The sequence below is a fragment of the Fundulus heteroclitus genome, chromosome 24 (genome assembly GCF_011125445.2).
Source record: "Fundulus heteroclitus isolate FHET01 chromosome 24, MU-UCD_Fhet_4.1, whole genome shotgun sequence".
Lineage (NCBI taxonomy): Eukaryota > Metazoa > Chordata > Actinopteri > Cyprinodontiformes > Fundulidae > Fundulus > Fundulus heteroclitus.
This window is the reverse complement of record NC_046384.1, coordinates 12248300-12271981: the sequence shown is the minus strand read 5'-3', so window position 1 is coordinate 12271981 and position 23682 is coordinate 12248300. Positions and strand designations below refer to the sequence as shown.

Genomic DNA, 23682 nt, shown 5'->3' with positions numbered 1-23682 from the left:
CCTCCGTCGGACAGTAGGAAAAAACATGAACACTAGCACAGTTGTTAAAACAGTAACAATGACGATAACGCTGCTCCGGGCGGTATTTTGAGCAAAATTTTAGCACAACTGACTCAACGTTACATAAATAATAGGGAGCTGCTAAAAAAAAAAAAGTCAAAGTAAGAGGTTTTACTCAATGCCGCTGCGAGTAGCACCCATCACGAAAGCCGTCTATTACCCAAGATTGTGTTTCAATGTTTGCTGGTAACTTGATTTTATGCTTTAAAGGCTGACCAATGAGTCAGTAACCGGAGTTTTGGTCACAACATATAATAATATCCACATACAACAGTATGTAAGATGTGTCAACAGTGTTATTTAAAAAGTGTTGAGTAAACATATGGAGGGTTTGTATTGTTTTATCAATGTGTTTTTAACGTTATACGTTATTTCAACACAGATATTTAAATTATACGAGGTGCACTTTAACGCACCACCGCGCAGTGGTCTGATAGGACAGAGCTACAGGGTAAAAGCCACCAACAACCATGTCGTTTTACGGCAGAACTACATTTATTTTAAAAACACGACAAACTCACCGCTGCTGTCAAACTGCCGAAGGACCGCTGTCGCCTTTCTGGAAGCAGCCCTGTTGATAAAGCTGTAGCCACAGAGGACTGGGATGTGTGTGCCGCTATTAATTAAAAATAAAAAATTGCCTCGCTCCGTTGGTAAAGAAGCGGCAGATGTTTACAAACACTGCTTTAGACAATGGTCTGAAAGTTTGGCCAAAACTTTCCTAAAATAATCAGTATATATTTTCTTTCTGTTCCGTTTGTAGCCAAAGCTAATTAGCATTAAAAATGTAAACTAGCGGTTGGCCGCGCGAGAGACACGCGCCCGTTGATTGAGCGAACGTTGACACGGGTCACATGACTCTGGCAGCCAATACATTTCCCAAATGACTTGTTCGTTGATTTTGATTGGCTGTCAAGACTGATATATTCAATGACAGAACACGGTTGTGGAATACTGTACTACCGTCCTTTCTCACCCCTAAATTTATTTATTTATTTGTTTATTTTATTTATTTATTTGTTTATTTATTTTTGTTTTCTCAACACAAGATGCTCAAAAATGGATAGGACACGGGCTCCACAGATCCCTACCGGTTTCACGGTCGCAAAGCAAAAGCGATAACGGTGTAAAGAGCCTCGAAACCTCTTGTTTGCATAAACCACTAAAATGTGTCTTATTTTTTTAAGACATTAGTTGGCCGCTTTGGGACTTGGCCCCCGTAGGACAAACTAGTCTGGGTTTATACTAAAGAAATACGTTAATCTCCGTTATGTAAGATATCAACAGCTAGTTAAAATCTTTTAAGAGAACATCGCTTCAAATTTGTGGGGTATCCTTTGAGCTGTGACGTAGCAGCGGTGAAAACCTGTGCTTCCAGCGCTTGGCCAGTAGATGGCAGCAGAGGAAAGCTGCAGTAGAAACTAACACAAGAGCATTTTTTTGGTACACTTGTTGGAGGTGATTTGGTTTTAAAGTTAAGCAGAAACATTCTGCTGGGCTTTAATTACCTCCAGCTTTGTTTAACCAGCCGGTTCTTTCTGGTTATAATCTATTTATTAATTTCTTTATTTGGATGACTGAGTTTATAACTACCCAATATATTGTAATTGACGTTGAGTTTACTCTTTGGGATTTCAGCACCTTTATTGGAGATTTGCAAGCAAGTAAAAAATATGGATCATGTCCCATATTAGAGGGCTCTGACAACCAATTTTGATTAGTGCTTAGTTCTAAGCGAAAAAAGAACGCTGGAAAGCTACAAGCTTGACACCACTGAAAACACCTACTTAAATCGAAATAATCTAGCCCTTTGCAGGTAGTTTTGAACATCCTGTGTAGCACAAAGAAAAAGCTGGAAAACTATGGCATGCTAAAGCTGGTACAAGGACAGAGGTTCCTTTTGTTTGCTCTCATTTCCTTTTTGCTTTTTTGCACACGATTGCATGGAAATACCACCACTATACGCATTAATTTTGCATGTTTCATGCAACAGAGCATCAACAACCCATTGGTTAATTTATCATTAGAAAATCTAACCAATCAGTGTTGAGCTGGGCTCCTTGAGACAATCAGGAGGGGTTTCCAGGCCAGAGCTCCACCAACCCTCTCTTTTTACCACCCACAGTGAGGGACGCTTTCTGCTGTTTCAAAGGAATAGATTCTTACAAAAGCAATCCCACACTCTTTCACAGACCTTTACGGACAACTTTTTGGTCTTAAACTACTTTCTGAACTTTGCTTTTGAATATAAAAGGACAAACCTGGAGATCGTTGTAAAATCTAGAAACACACGGGGAAGATCTTTCAGTCAGAAATTCAAACGATGCAAAGGAGCAACCGCTTATTCCAGCAGAAAAGTGATGTATGATATTTCCTGCCGATTATTTTTATAACAAATAAATGTACATAATGTCTCAGAGAGATGCTTTTTGTTGTATACATGTGCTAAGATGAGACTAAAATCCACGTGGGAGAGCAGCGAGGTTCAGTATACAAAGTTTCAGTAATGTGCAATACAAAACGGCATGCTGTTTTAAAAATGAGGAACTTCATGTACTGTACTATGCAACCGCGAACTGTGTACATCGCTTCATGCTGTGGCTTCTCCAAACCACCCTTTTCCAAGCGGCTTCATCTGGACTTTTGAGGGAATTTTGTGTTGTTTTCTTTGTTTGTTTGTTTTTTTTTCTGTGGAAAATGAAAACTTAAGCAGCTAATGCGGTATTGCATGCATAATATACCATTGGATTTCTATTAAAAAAAAAAAAGAGGAGGAAAATACCTGAAATCTGCGCATTTCATTCAAAACAAGTGATTTAAAACATTTTTTTTTCCAAAATAAAGGAGTTGTTCTGGAGTTGTATTCAGTGTTGTTTGCTTTTACTATAAACTGTGGAAAAAAAACACATGATGCAAGAAATTCGAGGCATTTTTCTTGAAAGTTAGGCACAACAAATGGCATGGATATATCATTGACCCCACTGGAGAACTATACAACCAACCAAAAACTAATATTACAAGCAAAATATTTGTAAACATATTATTTCATTCAAATTAAGTTTCCGCTACCCTTGTGTTTTGCATTATGAACTGCTCGTTTGAGCAAGTAACAACTGTTGGTCTGTCTGGGCTTTCAGAAATAAACTGTCCCTATTCCCAATTCCTCAAAACAAACCTTGGTTCTTTACATGCACATTCATACTGAACTGTGATGCCACTGCATTAATGTTATTGTTATTCACTTCAGTTTTGTTCTTAGTCAGTCATTTTACAATTTCCCGCCCCTAGTTCAGCCAGCTGAGTGTTTTTGATCCGTTGCCTCCTCAGGAATCTGAACGCATTCATAACTTCCTTCTTCTACCACCAGGGGGAGCAGCCATTGTGAGCCATGAAGATATCTGTGATGCAACCAATAAAGCCTAAATAAATGGCTCCATCCGAATACCCTTAATAATAGCTCCTAGCTCCTGTTCCTTGACCTTTCATTGAGTCCACAGTAAGAACTCCATCGTGGGGAGGGAAGGAGCTTCAGAAAGCCTTTAACTCCAATGAGTACCTGTTTTGTACTATAAATGCTCTTTAAAGTTCAAATAGAAAACCACATACTTATAGTTTCTCATTTTATAGTATGTACAAAATTAAAAACATCACAAGTGAAAAAAAAAAAAATCTAACTTTTTTTTTGTTTATAGCACAAAATAATTCACTGAAATAGCAGACAACGCAAAATTCCTCATTCAGTCACGTGACCCACGAGGAGCCGCTGTAGAATTCCGTGACGTCACACTAGTTAGGAGGTAGTCGGGAAGCGGTCATTTTACATAGCGTGTCAGTATTTTTTCACCTTTGCGATGGAGTTTGTATGTTTAAACGAGGACGAATACGAAGCGAGCCAACTTAATGTTAAAAACGAGGAGTGCTGTGTCCAGCCATATGCGTTTGAGCCGTTAGTTAGGCGTGAATTACGGGACAACACCGAGGAAAGTGGAGAAAGTAGGAGTAGCGATGATGACCACGCTAGTAGGCCGACAACGTCGTCGTCCGACTCAGAATCTGCCAGTAAAGAGGATATTGACCGTTCCCATCGACTGACAAATACTGACTGGTAAGTTTTTTTATTCTACGATTTTTTTTTACTTTTGAGTAGTAGGCCGTGGGCCAGAATCTGTAGGACGCTTCCTTAAGAAGTTTCGTATGAACTGTCAGGGGGCAACTTTCTTCCACCAGGATAAGTTGCTACACATAGCAGTGATCTCAAAACACCAATGTTCCCACGTTTTCGCTTGCACATTAATAAGTTATAGCCGATAAAAAATCTAAACTGTGGCGCTCCGGTCCAAGAGGTCACGTGATTCGATTTTTGCTGCTCAGCCAATCAGATCGCTGTATTGTCAGCTGTGCGCGTTCATCAGTTCATCATGGCTGCGCTCGTAAGATGTTTGTATGCATTTGTTTCCAGATGAAGAAAGCCCAATAATAGCATTTTCTGGCGCCAGCTGGCAGAGATCTTGATGGCAAGAAAAAAATAAATAGCCCAGACCATCTGTCCATCCATCCATCCATCCATCCATTTTCTAACACGCTTATCCCCGCTGGGTTTGCGAGGTGCTGGTGCCGATCTCCAGCTGTCAATGGGTGAGACGCGTTGTATAAACTCGTTGTGCCAAACGAGTTATCCCCTTCGGAATTTGTAGAATTTTGTATTGTATTTTTGAAATCAATAAAAGTTTTAACCTCCAGCTTTGTGAAGTCTAAATATTTTAAACATCACATTCTAGTAAAATGAAATTTATTTTTTTTAAACTCCTAATACGTTGTTCTATTTTTAAAAGAGACATATCTCGTTTTCTTAATACGGTTAATATCTCGATAAGGTTCTTGGTTGAATTAAAATCTTATTAAATCTGATAATTTTGGCTGTGCCTTTATTCAGTGTTCATTTGATCACACGTGAAATCCGCTTTATATAATCTATTCATGCGGGTTTAGCTACCAAAAAAGAAAAAAAGAGAACCAGCAGACAGCTGTGATGGACTTAGGAAGGTGGATTTTGGTTTCAGCAGACAGACATTCGACAATCTAATAACATAAAGCTAATATTTTCGTGACACATCTGGAAATGACCGTTTTCTTTCTCATAACGTATTATACTGGATGGATGGATGAACGATAATGTAACGACACCATTGCTATATTTCGTTAAGAAAAGTAAAACATCCTCATTTCCACGCCTAATAGGTTGGAAATGAGGCGGAGTTGACTAGATTCATTCTTCCAGCTGAATGCGCTCTTGGCGCAGGGAATACAAATTCTGGCGGGGATAAGTCGTTTGGCACGACACCGGCACCTCGCGAACGCAGGGATAAGCGTGTTAGAAAATGGATGGATGGATGGATGAATGGATGGATGGTCTGGGCTATTTATTTTTTTCTTGCCATCAAGATCTCTGCCAGGTGGCGCCACAAAATGCTATTATTGGGCTTTCTTCGTCTGGAAACAGACACAACAGAAACAACCATCTTACGGGCGCAGCCATGATGACGTGGTAAACTCGCTCAGCTGACAATACAGCGATCGGATTGGCTGAGCAGCAAAAATCGAATCACGTGACTTATTGGACTGGAGCGCCACAGTTTAGATTTTTTATCGGCTATAACTTCTTAATGTGCAAGTGAAAACGTGGGAACATTGGTGTTTTGAGATCACTGCTATGTGTAGCAACTTATCCCGGTGCAAGAAAGTTGCCCCCTGACAGTTCATACGAAAAGTCACCGTACAGATTCTGGCCCACGGCCTATAGTGACCCCTCTGAGAGTGATGTCGATTTAATTACTTTTATGTCTAATTAAATTCAAATTGATGCTAATGCTAAGCTACTTCTTTCGTGTTTTTGATTTGAATTTTTAAGCAACCTCGTACTGTAGGCATAGTAGACAAAAACTAACATTAGCCATTTGACCATTACTAATTCATATTTTTAGGTGGGTGATTATGAATCGGGATTGTTTATATTTTACAGGTGCAAATGTGGCAACTGTGTGATTATGCCCACAGTGGATGAATGCAAGTGCTGCACAGAAACGCACCTTGTTGATCAGGAAGTCGAGTCAGCTGGGCTGCAATGTATAACCTTACATGAAGGCTTTCAGGGAAACTGCCTTAACCAGTATGTCCTCAAGGCATCTTTTGTTGAATTTTTGGAGGGACATGGTCCTCTTGGAAATGATGAACCAGTAAACGAGTAAGTAGTTGAAAAATTGTTTATTGAAAATACATGTATTAGTGCTAAATTCTAGTCCTACACTGTATGCACCTGTGATGTAGTTATTTTACTGTAAATTAAATGCAGTTGTTTCTGCACCTTAGGCCTATATATTTTATTTAGAAACAGCAAAAAACATTGAAATATAACTACATTGCTTTAGTAAAACACAAAAACAATCATTTACATGTACTTAGCAAACAAATATAACATCAATTACATTCAGAACATATCACTTAAGTAGGGCCTAGTTTAAAACAGCATTACAATAATTTTTAAATTTTATTACAGGTCTAAACACTTTTTGCATCATATTTTCTTTCTATTTTAGGATTTACAGGTACATTGCATATAGAAGAATGATCAGATGGATTTGGGGACGCATTGGAAAAGGAAATAGGAAAGTTCTTCCATCCTGTGCAGTGAATAAAATAAGAGAGACCTTGGAGTCAGCAGACTACACTGGTTTTAAATACCCAACTGTGTGAACCTCGACTTCCTAGTTGCCACAACTGTGAGTTTATCGACCTTGTCATATTGGTCTTTCACGTATTCAGGAGCAATTTGGGCTTCTAAATCTTGCCTTGCAACTTCATAAGAAGGTATGGCCTCCCGACGAGCCATTACTTCATCCAACAACTCATCAATGTATGCTGAAATAGAAACAATAAGCATTTCATGCATGAAAGTTGAAAAGCCAAGTGTGAAACTGAACATTATACCAAGTACACACCATAAGTACAAGGGACTTTAACTTGTTTGGCTACTGGTTCTCCTTTTTTTGCCTTTGGAAATGAGAGCTGCCACATTTCTTTTCCAGCTTTGTTCTTAGCCTGCTGTCTGTTGGAATTCTCATTGAAATGGAGAATGGCAAGGATCAATCTGTAACAGAAATTTTCATGATGAAATAATACTTGGAATTAGGATGACAATATGTCAGTTAAGTTATTATTCATTCAGGATTTAAGCAACCTACCTGGCATTCATACTGTGGTAGAAGAAGTGCAAGAACTTTGGTGCAAAGAAGCACACCACCTTGTGGTAGCTTTCAACACTTGACGTCTGCACATGAGGTGACAATTTACCAATGTCGGCAAGCAGAGTACGGTTAGTGACAATTGATTTCACCTCAACATGGGCCCTTGAACCTGCAGTGATTGTGAAGGAAGTATTATGAAAAGCCCTTAGGAGATTGACTTTTGAGAAAGCTAAAAATAATTTTTCACCTTCTGCAATCCACTCTCTGTCCTCTACCAACTCATCATGTGCACAGGTTGGAAAGTTCTCAAATGGGTGTTCGTGGATGTCTACAATGTGGTTCATCACCGACTTCCACTTGGCCACAACCAGCTCAGCATTTCCATCACTGCTTGCCCCACACCAATATACATGGTTGGAGATGCTGTGGATCCACGGTGAGATGGTGTGACATAACTTTTTCTTTGATGATGCGTCAAGCTTTTTTGTAATACCTGGAAGATGTAAATGTGTATTATATAATTATCCATATATAATATCCATATTTCTAACCTTACATAACTATATATATATAACTATATATATATATATATATATATATATATATATATATATATATATATATATATATATATATATATATATATATATATATATATATATATATATATATAGTTAGAAATATGGATATATTATCATTGTAAACATTTACCTACTTTTTTTTGCCATGATTGATATAATTCAAGCCATTCTGCCTACCTTTTGCTATATGCCAGGCATCAAACCAGTGATTAATTGATGGATAAATCTCGCGCATAAACTTTTTAACACTGGAATGACGGTCTGTTGTCAAGTCAGTAACAGTGACTCCAGCATCTTCTAGGAATTGAAGTGACCTCTTTAGGCCTTCCAACTCCATTGCATATGAGTTTTTCACTTCTGTACACTGAAAAAATGGTTAAGTATAATATTAGTTAATCTATAATCCTGTAATTGAAAGAGTACTCAATTAAAAACCACGCTAACATGACGTTCACTAAATCCAATATATATTGTTTGTTAAAGGCATACTATGCAACATTTTTCAGTTAATTAATGTGTTCCATACCGTTTGGATGATTAAATGAGTCATTTCAAGTTGAACAAAGGTTTTCTCGGCCGCCCTGTGGGTCTGTGGGGGAAATACCGCAATTGCAAGAGCCCTCGGCTCGCACCCACAGAAGTCTTGCTTTACGGTGAGAACTCCATGTGTTTTTGCCCTGCCATTCACTATATGCACGCGCGAAAGCAACAACAAAGAACCGCGTGTTAACGTCAAATAAACATGCAAGCATATCGAGTTTTATTATTATTGTTATTATTATTATTATTATTTTTATGTTGGCGAGTTGCTACCGCGGCGGCTGCGGCTTGGCGGTGGTGGTAGCGTCTCGCCAACATAAAAAAATATATAATAATAATAATAATAAAACTAGGCGTGGCGGTAGCGTCTCGCCAACATAAAAACATAATAATAATAATAATAAAACTGGCGAGGCGGCCGCGGCCGCAGCTTGGCAGCCGCCTCGCCAAGATAGCGCTGCGGGAAACCCTGATGTTCATACTTTCACTGTGTTAGTCATTGTTTGTACTGCCGTTTTTTCCACTTTTCGTTGCGTTCGCCTGTCTGCTAAGCTCAAAACAACCGCGCCTGGCTTGAAGGAGAAACCAGAACAGCTGAGCATATTTATGACAGTGCACTTTTACTTTCGCCCTCTGGGGGGAGCCTCGCTGGAAAATCAACCCCGGTTGCATAGTATACCTTTAACTTTTGTGGACTCAGATGTTGGTTTACTCACAAAAACCATGGTATCAAATAAGAATCTGGGTATTTTAACAGCACAACCTTACCTGTACAAGCTGCATGTCCAACACTTTGGAGGTGTCCATGTCCATAAGGGAGTAGCTACCGTATTTGGCAGTGTGCCCTGGTGAGCAGCATCTGGCATCTCCACCTAATCTGACTTTGCTCTTTTTTTTGACATCACAGATGAGCAGCTCTTGCTTTTTTGACCAGAGACTATTCACAGCTGGAATAAGGTATGCCTTCTGTATGTTATAATAAGTACTGACGCAGAATGTTGAAATCCTCATAAATTTAAAACAATTGACTGCCTTCACAGTACTACATCCACTAAACATTATGGAAGCGGCTAGCTGTAAGTTGCCAAGTGGCATGGTGCCATGTGATGGCTGACTTTTCCAGGTCTTCACATGAGAGGGGTCAACACTACACTGTGATGTCAAGGTCACCATGGTGCCCGATACCTTTGTAGATATTATTTTGCAGGCATTCCCACATAAAAAACACAAGGCTAGGAGGGACTGAAGACACGATTCGAAGACTATGAACTTCCTCTCTCTCATAGGGGTGTGAGTATATTCTCTAAACAAAAAAAGATGAATCCAAAATTTAATGATCACAATTTTAAATTAATCCATTGTGTTATTTGATGTTTTTACTTACTCATCGCTCATTTCCATTTCAAAATCTCGGTCGGAGTCTTCATCTTCCTCAGGAATGTAGTCTAAATCACCATCATCATCATCAGCAGCAGCAGCAGCACTACTGTCGTCTGAAAAATCCACTTCCATTGAAGAACAGTTCTTTTCAACCGAGTTGCCGAGCTTAACCTGGCAGGAAAAATCCTTTGCTCTTGAAAGCAGGCTTTGGGTCCCACGATGACATTTGGCAACTGGAGTGACATGCCAGGATTTTGGAGTTTGACATGATCTAGTGCATTTCACAACTGTTTCAGTCTGTGACATTTTATTCTGAAAATTAATAAAAAATGAAATGTTTACAATTCTGAAAATAAGTTTTCAAAAGATCTTTGGGTCGGGATTTATAAAATTCTAATTGTAAGTCTTTTGTAGAGAAAATTAAGTTTTATGGAAGGAATTTTTAAATTTATATTGGACCCAGTCCTACATACCATTCCAGTTGACATTGTCTGTACACATGCATGGGTGGTCAGAGGTAGTTCAAAAGACACATTAGGCTTGGCATTCGTTGAGATGTCGGTTTCATAGCAAGCCTCTGCATCATCCGACGACTCCATTTGACATACACTTGCCTCATAAGCTTGTAGAGCACAGCTAACTGTCTGAAATATATGTAATGGAAGAGATTACAGTGGATAAAAAAAAAAAAAAAAAAAAAAATTATATATATATATATATATATATATATATATCTATATATCTATATATATATATATATATATATATATATATATATATATACTATATATATATATATATATATGTGTATATATATATATCTATATATGTGTATATATCTATATATGTGTACTATATATATATATATCTATATATCTATATCTGTGCTATCTATCTATCTATCTTATGTCTCTATCTCTATCTATCTGTGTCTCTCTATCTATATATTGTGTCTATCTCTATATCTGTGTCTCTGTGTGTATCTATCTCTCCTCTCTCTATCTATACTCTCTCTCTCTCTCTCTCTCTCTATCTGTGTGTCTGTGTCTCTCTCTCTCTCTCTCTCTCTCTCTCTCTCTCTCTCTCTCTCTCTCTCTCTCTCTCTCTCTCTCTCTCTGTTTTGTCTCCGGTCTCATCTCCTCTCTCTTCTCTCTCTCTCTCGCTACTCTGTCTGTGTGTCTCTCTCTCTCTCGTCCTCTCCTCTCTCGCTCTCTATCTCTTCGTCTCTGTGTCTCTCTCTCTCTCTCTTCCGCATCTCTCTCTCTCTCTCTCTGTTGTCGCTATCTCTCTTCTCTCTGTGTCTCTGTCTATGTGTCTCTGTCTCTCTTGTGTCTCTCTCTCTCTCTTATTAATTGGTGTGTACAATAGCACAGGAATTTGGTTTTAAAAGTTGTCTTTATTTGGCAGTGCCTACATGAATTGACATCTATCTCTCTGTTCTGTAGAACCTGTCCGTGGACTCGAGCCCCAGAAGGCGGCCCTACAGTCCTTGACCAGCAATGTTACGTTCAAGAAAACTGGAGAACTGGAGGACAAAATAATAAAAATAAATCAGCTACTCCTGATTCTTCCCATAGTCCAAATAAACGGGTTACTCTTAATTGTGTTTGTGTGCATTTGTCACTGGGATGAACTAGCAACCTGCTAGCAACCCCCTCTTTCTCTCTAGCATGGAAAAGCAGGTGTAGAGACTTGATGGAAAGGTAAAGCTTCAACAAATACATACTTGCTAGCTATATTAATGTTAATATATTTAATTTAGATTTTTTAATATATATTTATATATATTATATATATTTTAATGTTTACCTCAGCTCGTTGACGTTTTTCATAGGCCGACGTTCGACGTTTTTTCACCGTGTCCGTGGGCTCGGGGTGCCCCGTTTTCAGGGTAGGAATGGCATCTGGTTTAAGCTGTAATTTTGATATATTGAATCCGATTGATGCTGCGAGATCAGGATTGACGACAAAAGAATCTGCCGTGAAGTGATCAGCACACAGTTTGCTGTATCGGCTTGGACGCCACAGATTGTCCGGTTGATGTCTGTCTAATCTATTTACTTTTCGAATCCAAATTTGAAGCAAAACCGGGTCCTTCGGATAATTAAACATTGCTTTTCCCGATCCAAAGCCATTTCTACAATTGGCAGCAGTACAATACACCATTGTAATTACTTTTTAACGATCCTTTTAGACTACTTAACAATGCGTGAAGTAGTGGTTTTTGATAGCCGCTTGAGGACGTTTGACTACCGTGACATCACAGCTGTTTTCGTCACGTGACTGCTCTCGCCGGATTCTCGGATCCTGGAGGCGCGCAGCATACTGTGAAACTCTCTCGATTTTTATTACATGTAGCATTTTTAACGCGATTTCGACCAGCCACATAGATACAAAAACGATAGTCTATCATCATACACAATAAAACTGCTCTAGGCGCACTCCTTTGAATTTGACCTTTAAAATCAATAATAGAATAAAAAACGTCATTACATGACGGAAACATATATGGATGATGCAATCAAATCCGGGCCCACAACCTTCCAAAAATTAAATACAAGTGCATGGGCGTTTCTGTTGATTTATATGAGGTGGGGGATACCTTAAGGTAAGGGACGTTGCGGCATTCCTAGACAAAACTAACCACAAGAGGAAGCCTACAGGCTCCCTTTCCTACCTCCTTCCTTATCGACTGCACTATTCGGACAGCACTTATCATGGCGACCGATGACACATTTCTGCTTTGTCTAGAGAGTCTTTGCTCTATGAGGGTACCTGGATGGAGTCTCTGATTGGTTGCCTTAATTATGTGCTCTTATTGTGACATTCATTCATAATAGGGTGAATTGGTTGTATAATTATGAGACTGCAGTTGTTATTGACAGTAGGCTTTAGTATTGAATTCTTTGAAAATCTAATATTTGTTTTAATTTATCATTTAATTTTTTTAATTTTTTTGTAATTTTTCATTGCAAACATCAGAGAAATTAAATTTTTTGATAAACCTGGGTGTATGTAGGTGGGCTTTATATAAAAACGACAATTTTGAAAGTCAGTAACAAGTTAAATGACTGCTCTCTAATGAATAACGCTGAGGTCAGTAGCTCTAATGCAACACAACTGCATTGTAAAACAAGAACATCTGCATGGAGGCTTTCCAAAACTTAACAATAAATGGAAAAATAAAAAAAAGTAATATGTAAATAAATGCACTTAAATATATGTAAAGATTTTGTCTCAAAATCTATTTTATATATTTTACAGAATTCAACATAAGTCAGCATGATGTATTTGTGTTTTTATGCTACGCTCAGTCAATAAATAACATTCATTATTATTTAGTTTTTCCAAGTGTTATTTTATCCATGTGTCAATATCCCGATGTATTTAATTTATCATTTCACTATGTTTTTGTTTATTTATAATCAATTCCTGATAATTAATTCTTTATTTCTTTTTTGGAGGCGTTAATTTTCTGTATATTTATTTATTTATTTCCTCAAATTGTTTTATGTCATGTTTCAAATAATTTCAGCTTTTATTTATTTATTTTTGGCTCTATTTCTTATTCTTCAGAGATTTAGTTATAGTGTTCCCGTTTTAGAGGGGGTGGGGAAGGAGGTTTTTTTTTTTTTTTTCCCAAAATGCGTCATCGACTCAGCTTCTTTCCTATTGGTTCAATCCCAATGCCGTGTCCGCGTGCCCAGATCGACCTTGCGGTGAGTCAGACCGTGCGGAGGCGGGGTCATCAAGTTCAAAGTGCTTGTAGAAAATAAATTGTATATATTGCTAGTAATCATCCAGTCATACTCATTTCTACAAGATTGGTTGGCATGTTTTAAGTGTATGTAAAGCCTAATAATACTATCCTCCCATTACGGCGTTCGCTATGTGAAAATAAAACCTCAAATAAATAAAAAATAACGTCCCGTTTGTTATTAAAAAGCATATTTTCAGAGCATGAGCGTCTGTGTGTGATTGCTTGGGTGCCCTCTAGTGGACAAAGGGCCTCCAAACGTGGCAAATTCAATGGAAAGGAGCACTTTTTTTTTTAGCGTTTATTTATTGATAATTACGGCTTTCGCTTAATAAAAACTCAAAATCTCTTAAATGTTTAGGACGACACAAGAGGAAAAGTATATTTTTTTTATCAGAGAGATGTCTGCCCAGTGAAAGGTTTGTCACACGCCATGTGGACTCTTGTGTTTGGCATGATGTGCAGCATTTACAGCCGTGATAATCATCAAATGAAAGATAGAAATTAGATTTTTTAATTTATTTAACATTTGAATGGTTATATTTGAAATGCACCCCCATTCCTTATATCTGGCCACAGCAGCTGCGACTTCTGCAGGTTGCCCAGAGAGTATAAACACTTCCTATTCTGCAGTCCTTTTTTGTGATATACACTGAGGCAAAATAAAAGAGTAAAATAGTTTATTTTTATCAGTAAAGATCAACAGAAGGCACACATACAGTATCTCAGGGTAAAAGTCACACCAGCGTCAGGATCTATAGTAAAATATATCATTAGGAACAACTTCTGCCTGCAGGATTCAGAGTTCTTCCTCCTTGGAGAGCTGATGCAACATATTTGCAAGCAAACAACCTTTTGCAAAAATATATCCATATATAATTATACACTTTTCTCCCTCTACACACTTAAGCAAACAAATTATACAAAATGCAGGAAACTATCTCGGTACATTAAGTGGTGAGCCGTTAGAAGACTAAAACATGCCTTTTATAAGCACAAGGGTGGCAGTCATGAGGAATCCAAAAAATATAAAAGAAATACTTTTATCATAAACCGTTATAGCAAATACATACAAGTCCATATAATGCGAAAAATTTTAGCTTTAAAATCAGAGAATTTTTTTTCTCCCCACAAAAAGATATTTTCAATATATAGATGTTTCAGGATTATACGGTCCAGAAAATACAAGAGTGTCCCTTTCAAGCAGTCTGGGTATTACCAATAAAAAGCTTACTACAATTAGTAAAAGGAGTGCCATGGCTTCAAGATTTTTGTTTTTGGCTGCAAAAAAAGGTCCCCGAGTTTACAAATGCGAGAAACCAAAGCGATGGCCATGCAACAAAAATACCACCGTTAGAAAAAAAAAAAAAAAAAAAAGACTAAAACGACAACAACAAAAAGAAAGAAGAAAGACAACACTTAGAAGAAGAAAGAGTTGATGGCAAGTTTTAAGCGGAAGCCCCAATCGGGACCAGAAATGCATATCTGTGTTTAAGTGCAGATGCAATTTTACAAGAAAAAAAACAGAAAACATTGCGTTTAATAAAAGAATTAAGTTATGCTACAGATATTAGCTGCAAATAAGATTACAACTTTAATCCTGTAATCAAGAGAAATCATTAAATGAATGTTCTTTGAAAAAAAAAAAAAACAAACAAAAAAAACAATTCTGGTTCGGATTCAATAATGGCAGTGGAGGTTTTTAAAAAGGGGAAATGTGGCTAGCCATCCAGGGCGCCAATCCACCAGGGGGGCGGCACAAGCACTTGGAGGAGGGGAGAAAAATAAAATAAAAAAAACTTGTGCTCATTGTGCCTGCAACAAATTTTGTGTCATTAAAGTGAAAATATTAATAAAAAAAAAAAAAACTGTTGAAGGTGGCATTGAGTTTCCTTTAGGATGGTAGCTCAAATGTGTAGCATTAGGGATCAAGCATAAATGCTTGTCGTGGGAAAAAAAAAACAAAAAAAAAAACAAAAACTGAAATGTTGCTCAGTAATTTAAGGTTTCACCTCTTTTTGTAAAATACAGTAATTTCCCGTACTTCCTGGCTAGTACGGGTAGCTGTCGGGGAAAGCCAGTCCCTGGACGCACTGCTCCCCTCCGTCCACCAGGTAAGGCCCCTCCTCCTCGTAGCTGGGCAGGGGGAAGCCGTCCTCCTCGCTGGGGGGCAGGATGGCGTCCAGGTCGGCTTTCAGGCTCGGCCGCTGGTTTTCCAGGAAGGCCATGGAGAAGAGCGCGTCGGGGCTGCAGACGAATTTGTAGACGTACCTTTCCCCGGCCACCTGCGGGAGGAAGAAAGGCGTTTAAAAGAATCTTTGAAGAAAAGAGACAGAAGCAATGTGCAGCTGTGTAAGTACTAGAGAGGGGAAGTGAAACGTGACTCGCCTTTACCTTCTGCATGATGCCCTTTTCGTAGTAGTAGCGCAGCGAGCGGCTCAGCTTGTCATAATTCATGGCAGGTCGGTTTTTCTGGATCCCCCAAAGACGAGCCACCTGGATAAAAAACATAAAAAGGTTAAAATCTAAAGCTTATTCTGACAAACGTTCCGAAAGCGATACCTTTCCGGTCCAAAAGCCCCACCTCTTCTGGGTCGATCAGTTTGAACTCCATGTTGCGTCCCGTCCACACGATCAGGTGTCCGTTCGCCGGATTGTCGAGCAGGGTGAGCAGGAACTGCCAGAGCTGCAGGGAGCCGCGGCGCTGGTACGGCAAACCTTCCTGCTTCACTTTACCTGGTTCCAAGAGAATCACTGACCTCACTCGTCTTGATTCAGACTCAGAATCAACAGTCATTCTGAGCACTAAGCCGTTAACCTACCTTCCAGTCTTTCTGGTACGACGCAGGTGTCGTCAAAGTACCTCGGAGGCTCTCGGTCAGGACCAAACCCTGTGGAATAAAACAACAAAAAAAAGTCAAGTTAGGGCTGTCAAGTACCCAAAAGGGCTACTATGTCATAAATAAATCAGTTTTTATATACCGTATTTTTTGGACTATAAGTCGCATCAGTCAAAAAAATGCGTCATAAATAGGAAAAAAACATAAATTGCACCAGACTACACATATTTAGACATTTATTTCACACAATTCAAGACTAAAAACGGACATTTAATCTGATAACCGGCTGAATAACCTGGAACCCACATGGGCGCTTGAACGGGGTAAATTAGCATAAGAAGCGCGCAACTCCCAACAGGTGCCAGGGGACAGTCACGCTGAAAGTTGTCCAATTTACGCTGAAATTAGACCGTGAACGTAACGATACTATGTGCTAAGCTAACAAGGATGTTAGCTTAGCTCAGTGAGCCTGTGAGCTAGCGCTAGCTGCTATTAGCTTCACAGACCGCCCAATAACAGGGTTCTGTCTTAATTAATTTTTAAGTGGTATAGACAGACGTAGACAAATAGGAACAGCATATAGTTTCACAAGCCGAGAGAGCCCTCTTGTGGCTATAGATGGTAATGCTTACTTGTTGATTCATAATAGTCAGTATAAATGACCATTTAAAAATCGATATACAAGTTGCACCTGAATATAAGTCGCAGGATCGTCCAAACTATGAAAAAAAAAGTGTGATTTATAGTCCAAAAACTACGGCACATTTCATAAATGAAATAAAATCAAAGCATTCATTGCATTTAGTACCACAGTAATCAACTTAAATTATTTAAATTGTCAAAAAGTCCCTTCAAAAACACATTTTACTGGTTAACAAGTTCCAGCGTGTCAACTGTATACCAATGAGCTGGTGCGTAGACATATGAGCCCCGCCCACTGACTTTGATCGGCAGGGATGACAGAAAAATAAATTCATGGGCTGCAACACAACACTTCGAAATATTCAAATTAAATCAAAAACGTCTGTGACAGCCCGCTTATGTATTGGATCATGTATTTATCTAATTATTGAACTGTGGCCGTTTGGGGCCCCCGTATAATGTTACTGAACTCACCAGCACCGTTTTTCTGAAACAAAGCGGGAGACTTTCCGAACGATGACTGGCAGGTTTGAACTTCTGAAAAAAGACACAAAGGACGGCGAAGAGCCCCGATAAAAAGCTTTAAACATTTAGACCAAAACCCATTTATGCGCCTTTTATAAAATAAAGATCTCACACGTACCAGGTTCGAAGCTGAAGTCTCTCGGCTCCTGTTTGATTTTGACGTGGTTGAAGTTGGGCTGGGACGGAGCCAGGCCAGGATTAGCCGGCCCCGGGTCCGGATACCGCGGATCCAGCAGCTCCTGCTTAAAACCCCGGGGAGGGAGGGGGACGAGGGGGTCCGACAGGTGGCGCTGGTACAGAGGCCGGCCGTCGCAGCCGGAGGGGTGGTACGGCGCGGTTGGGGTTTTCTCCGGAGGCATGAAGGGCAGACACGGGTCGGACAGCTGCCGGTGGAACCTGAGGGGGATCGCAGGAAGGAGTTTGAGGCGACCCTTGGGATTTTGCTCAGAGAGTAGATAGTGTTCCAGGTGAACGATCAGACCTCACCTTTGCTCGGCGTTGAAAGAGGCCCCCGAGCAGCCGGCGGGGGCACACGGCAGAGCGAACGGCTGGTTCTGGCTGGCCTGTGAGAGATGCTGGCGCTGGTAGGGGCTGGAGGCGGGGGACAGCTGGAGCTGCCTCCGCAAGGGTGGAGGTCCAGCGGAGTGGAGGGAGCTGGGGGCGTTGGCTGGACCCGGTTTGTTTTCACAGGCACTGAGAGGGAGAGGACGACGTAAGAGGAGCTGTAAAGTGAAACCACAGCTTCTCACTGGTGGGCTTTAAAAAAAACAAAAAAAAAAAACGCTCGTCTGGTACCTGTAACTGTAAAGGCACATGTCAGCCCCGGGGGTCCCGCAGGGGGACAAGTCTTTGGACGGGCTGGGCTCTCGCTTCACTTTACTGAGGGGCGGTCCATGAAACGTCGCTGCAGGTACAAAGTAAGAGGAGTTTCTTCAAAATTATTCTACCGTATTTTCCGGACTATAAGTCGCAGTTTTTTTTTTCATAGTTTGGCCGGGGGTGCGACTTATACTCTGGAGCGACTTATGTGTGAAATGATTACACATTTTTACCGGTATATCATTACACCTGTTATTTTCACACCAAACCGCTAGAGGGCGCTCTAGGCCTGTGTTGAATCAGACGTAAGCGACGTAGAAGCAGAAGTGCCGCAGCTTCTACCTCTGGAGTTAACGGAGTTATTTGAAAGTGACACAGAGGATGAAGATTTCACTGGATTTTAGTTATTTGGAGTGACACGAGCGCTTTGGTTAACTTCTTCGCACGTTATTTATGCTATAGTTATCTGAATAGCTTTTAATGTGTTACGTTAACATACCAGGCACGTTCTCAGTTGTGCCATGTAGTGTAAGCTAACCGTACAATTATTCAGCCTGTTGTTGCCTTTGAAGATGACATGTCTGTTCTTGATGTTGTGTATTATCAAATAAATTTCCCCCCAAAATGCGACCTATACTCCAGTGCGACTTATATATGTTTTTTCCTTCTTTATTATGCATTTTATGGCTGGTGCGACTTGTACTCCGGAGCGACTTATAGTCTGGAAAATACGGTACTTAGATTTTTTTTAAAAACAACAACTTTAACTTATTATTGCATTGCTTGTCATCATTTCAACTTTTAACTTTTCGTTCTCTCTCTTTTTCTTCATAGTAGGTACACCTGGTCTGACAGATCAGACGCTATTACCATCTAATGTAGAACAGATTCCTGGGTCAATGTGAGCTTCTGTGCTTTCTGTGTCTCTGCTCTGTCTTCTCTAACCCCCAGTGGGTCGAGGCAGATGAGCGTTCACACTGAGCCTGGTTCTGCTGTAGGTTTTCCTTCCCGTTAAAAGGGAGTTTTCCTCTCCACTGTCGCTTCATGCTTGCTCAGTATGAGGGATTGCTGCAAAGCCATCAACAATGCAGACGACTGTCCACTGTGGCTCTACGCTTCTCCAGGAGTGAATGCTGCTTGGAGAGACTTGATGCAACCTGCTGGGTTCCCTTATATGGGACATTTTTTTACCAGTCTGTATAATCTGATTGAATTTAACTTTGTAAAGTGCCTTGAGATGACACCTTTCATGAATCGGCGCTATACAGATAAAATTTGACTGAAAAATTTCAAGATATAGACTCCCCATGCACTGTGGTTCATAGAAATCAACACCCTCCCTGGGGTCAGACCTGATGGAGCTTTTCTGTCACTTGTTGTGTTTTCCTACACGAGCTCAGATTTCCTGGAAGCAGCAGTCGGTTTGTCGTCAGCAGGTCGCCGTGACGCCAGACGTTTCCATGTGCGACACGAGCGCCGCCGGCTTTATGGCCCCCCACCCGACCCGGAGCTGTTCTGTCAGCGGCGGGTCGGCCGTCGTTAAAGGGGCAATAAACGCACGTGCTACGTGTCTGGCAGCAGCGTCCCGGCGTACCCGCTCGGATTCACAGCTTATCATAGACGTTGGTAATGTGGAGGCACGGGCCCCGCACGTCGTTTTATGACCCCCCCCAGCATCATTTCCTGTGACTACTATCATTGATTTGGCAAAGCTCCAACACATTTGTGCCGCAATCTATGCAATGCTTGTAAGCACAGCTGTATGTGTGGTGGTGCGAGGCTGGAGAATGGATTTAGCTTGTGTAGCATTCCTGTTGCATTAAAGTCATAATATTAATACAGACACCATTAAAAATCTCTATTTTTATGCTTCTTTTAATTTAATGGATCATCTGTTAATTGAACCGGGGCTCGTTTGGCACTCCATACTTTTTTCCCCCCCACTGATCTGCCTATAGTCCTAGACACACGGCAAAAACAAAGAAATTCAACTCATTATCTGCAAAGCAGTTTGTTTTCCTCGAGAGAGAGAGAAAGAGTGGGCAGGATCGTTTGCTGAGACTATTTTCAGCCACTCGCACGCCTCTATGTGCAATTTGCAGCGACAGAATAAGACCAAATGTGCAGACGCCGCCAACGGAGGGAACAAAACGGCCCGATTATTGGGTTTTAATAGGCCATGGACAGAAATAGACCTCTTTCACGCAAGTAAACGTGCGAACCGGGCTGTCGACCAAAGTGGATGTTTGCATAATAAATCGGCGTCTGTGATTCGGCGAAATGTTTTGTTGTGCAACCGTGGCTGACACCTATGATTGTGAGGGGAGAGGCGGTTACTCACAGTTATTGGACTGGAAATCTGGGACAAACTGCTCGTCATCAGGAACCTGAGCTGTCAGACAGCAGGAGAGACGGTGATTAAAGACTTGCTAAATGCTGAGCCAAAAATAGACGTCTGCTTTTATTTATAGCGACAAGCTTTTTGAAGCTTCTATTTATAATCATGTTTGTTTCTGCTTTTTTTTTTTTACCTTCAGCAATCCATATTTCCTGGAGTTGGCTGAGATCCTGAAAAAGCTCTGAAAGACAGACGCGGATGAGATTTGCAGAGGTAAAAACGCCACACTTAGAAACGTCGGAATGAGACTGAACAAAGCGAGCCGGTCTACCTTCTGTGTCCTGAGCCAGCTCCGTGTCCAAGAACCTCCGCCGTCTGTCGCCCAGACTCCTCTCCTCCTCTGCGTGGTGTTTCTGCAACGGGCAGGAGTGGAAAACCGCTCGGATTACGACGCACAGACCGATAAATGCACAAAATAAAACTAAACAGGTTAAAAACTCACGCTCTCAGGCACCATGAAAGGGACCTGCTGGTCGTAAAAGCCGTCCATGTCGAAGCGGTCTTCCTCCTGGAGGACAGGCCAAGAGGGAACTATTAGGGAAACGCTTAAATCGTTACGTTGAGACGTGACAGGGGCGATACGCAGAGAGACAAAGAAAACACGATGTTAAATACGGACTGCTTATGTGTAGAAAAGTGAGACTTGCACAATCACAGTAGATGTGATAGAGGCAATAAGCAGAGACAAAGAAAACACAACGTTAAATACGGACTGCTTATGTGTAGAAAAGTGAGACTTGCACAATCACAGTAGATGTGACAGGGGCAATAAGCAGAGACAAAGAAAACACAACGTTAAATACGGACTGCTTATGTGTAGAAAAGTGAGACTTGCACAATCACAGTATTGCAACCAAAAAAAAAGTTTTCTGATGATCCAGTTATTCTGAGAATTGTAAGGCTTGACCTCCATTGATATCAAAGCAAAAAATGCTGGTCAGAACTGGAGCACAATTGGAAAATCTTCCTAAATCCTACTTCCTGTTTTAGTGTTTCAAAAGGCAGTTTTGATCCCGAGCTGTTTTTACCCTCCATGGTGAATCACAGGCAGCTCCTTGCCTCTCACCAAGGAGCTTTTAAACCTTTCTAAAATTGCTTGTTTACAATTTCTCAATGCCATTCCTCTGAGACAACAATTCTTCAGACTTCATGCTCTTCATCGAACATATCATTGTATACATTTGCATTTTATGACTTAAAACCTGAGTTGCAGACTTTGTTATCGCTGTTTTTGCCTTGGGTTAGGGTTTAGCTTGTTCCAAATGCTCGCCGCCAGTGGGACAAAGCGAAACGTTTATTTCCAGAGGGCGCAGGAGGCGTTTTTCCCACTCTCATTTCAGAAAGGATTTAGGTGTAGACTTTGACTAGGCCACTCTAAAACATGAAAACGTTTTGATTTCAGTCGCGCCGTCATACAGGCCGGTGCTACAGAGCAACATTTGTACTCTCTCTACATATTTTTTTACATGTCTGTACAGTGTGAGCGCATGAAACCGAAGTTGAATTCCTTGTCAGTGTGCACAGTCTGTGGCAGTAAAGCCGGGTGTGATACCATCGCAGGTCTAGCGTCTTGCCGACCGTCGCTGTCCTCCTGCAGGACAATCCTCCGCTCCTGCCTCAGCAGTTTCTGGAGTCTGACCGAGCATCTTCTTTAACGGGCCGTTGTGGATTTAAATCTTTCCAGATTTATGGAGTGAACGTGGAGCTATTGTTCTAGCTGCAGATCCTCCCGCTTGAGCTGCGGATCTTTGCAGCTCCTCCAGAGTCACCTAAGGGTTTCCTTGCGCCCCGTGTGAACAGCCATGTCTGTTAAGGTTCAGTTCTCTAACGAACCTCTGATTACCTTCACAGAAAGCTACTCAAAATACTGAAATTAAAGTACCCACGTGTGTCCTCTACTCCCTAAGCACAAATTTACACCAGATGTCTTAGATTTTTTTTCCCACTTCTTCACATTTATATTTTCCTTCCACTTCAAAATTTAGCCCTAAAACCCAACATTGCAGTTTCAAGGAACTGTAGCTAAGGGTGGCAGAAAACAGTTGTTTTGGGAGTGATCGTTTAGTCTGTCTTTAAAGGGAGTCGTTTAGAGACTATTTCTATCAATATGTTTGCGATAAAACTGTTCGAAGAAGTCCCTTTGATCACCAGTACAACATGTGCAATTACATTTTTGTGAAATATCCGTAAGGAAACACAACATTTTACTAAAAATGTTCGTGTGCGACAGAGCCGACCGTAAAATTGGCAGAATTATGAATGGAGTTTGGCGTGACGCGCAGGAAGGAACGGCGCTCGCGGCTGTGGGACCTCCTTGTTTTTCTCAATGAAGTGAAACTTGATCCTCGGCAGGAGGAGGAGGAGGAGGAGGAGGAGGAGGGGGGCAGCTCACCATTGAGAAATTTGCCAGAGAGCACACAGAGATATTCACAAAGCGAACAGAGCGACGGAAAAGAAAACGGCGACTGCAAACGGAAACGGTGCCCCGCGGGGACCGACAGATGCGCGGAAATGGACGCGCGTCGCCGCTGATTGCTAGAAAATGGCGTTCGCCTCTTTAACCCGTATCTGCTCCCTTCACAGCCAGCAGCAAACCGCGACGCTGCGGTTCGCCCAGATAGATCGCGACCAAAGCAAAAAGGGGGGGAGAGAGAGAAAGCATCAACAAACAAACAAGCGAGCAGATTTCAGCAAACTCTGATAAAAAATGTCGGTATTATAATGCAAAACACACCTGGTATGTGAAGTTCTTCTTGGAAGAGAGGCTTAAAAACAAGTGGTCGCGGTTTTTTTTCCCCCCTACATCGCCTGCAGCTCCTCGAATAAACACTCGGCTGTGGATTTTTCTCAATGAAGAGCTCTCGCATGAGCTAAACCCAGGGCAGCCCTCCCATTGGTT

At 40.8% G+C, this 23682-nt stretch overlaps 2 protein-coding genes and 1 long non-coding RNA gene across 6 annotated transcripts; 1 reads left to right on the top strand and 2 right to left on the bottom strand.

The window, feature by feature from the left end:
• The first annotated feature begins 3724 nt into the window (after positions 1 to 3724).
• LOC118557833 lies at positions 3725 to 11262 on the top strand. 3 transcript variants are annotated; one of them, XR_004928052.1, is made up of 6 exons: positions 3726 to 4165; positions 6080 to 6301; positions 6654 to 6836; positions 7596 to 7737; positions 9330 to 9712; positions 11248 to 11262. It is a non-coding gene; the product is annotated as an uncharacterized LOC118557833 (long non-coding RNA). The 3 variants fall into 3 exon arrangements; XR_004928051.1 differs by lacking the exon at positions 11248 to 11262 and having other exon boundaries at positions 3725 to 4165; positions 7596 to 7745; positions 9330 to 10504; XR_004928050.1 differs by lacking the exon at positions 11248 to 11262 and having other exon boundaries at positions 9330 to 10504.
• LOC118557832 lies at positions 6765 to 8404 on the bottom strand. Its single transcript, XM_036128252.1, has 5 exons — positions 8060 to 8404; positions 7549 to 7794; positions 7299 to 7470; positions 7056 to 7204; positions 6765 to 6975 (listed from the first exon to the last, which is right to left on the bottom strand). Exons 1-5 carry the CDS (start codon positions 8217 to 8219, stop codon positions 6791 to 6793), a joined length of 912 nt encoding a protein of 303 aa, XP_035984145.1. The 5' UTR covers positions 8220 to 8404; the 3' UTR covers positions 6765 to 6790.
• Positions 11263 to 14222: 2960 nt separating the features above from the next.
• On the bottom strand, positions 14223 to 23660 carry LOC105921464 (ETS translocation variant 5). 2 transcript variants are annotated; one of them, XM_021313429.2, is made up of 13 exons: positions 23518 to 23660; positions 21226 to 21291; positions 21055 to 21136; positions 20917 to 20964; positions 20727 to 20777; positions 18362 to 18470; positions 18053 to 18259; positions 17685 to 17962; positions 17516 to 17578; positions 16382 to 16450; positions 16144 to 16295; positions 15948 to 16055; positions 14223 to 15844 (listed from the first exon to the last, which is right to left on the bottom strand). In XM_021313429.2, the coding sequence occupies exons 2-13, from the start codon at positions 21271 to 21273 to the stop codon at positions 15611 to 15613; spliced, it is 1449 nt and encodes a 482-aa protein (XP_021169104.2). In that variant the 5' UTR covers positions 21274 to 21291; positions 23518 to 23660; the 3' UTR covers positions 14223 to 15610. The 2 variants fall into 2 exon arrangements, with proteins under 2 accessions (XP_021169104.2, XP_021169105.2); XM_021313430.2 differs by having other exon boundaries at positions 15954 to 16055.
• Between the last annotated feature and the right edge of the window lie 22 nt (positions 23661 to 23682).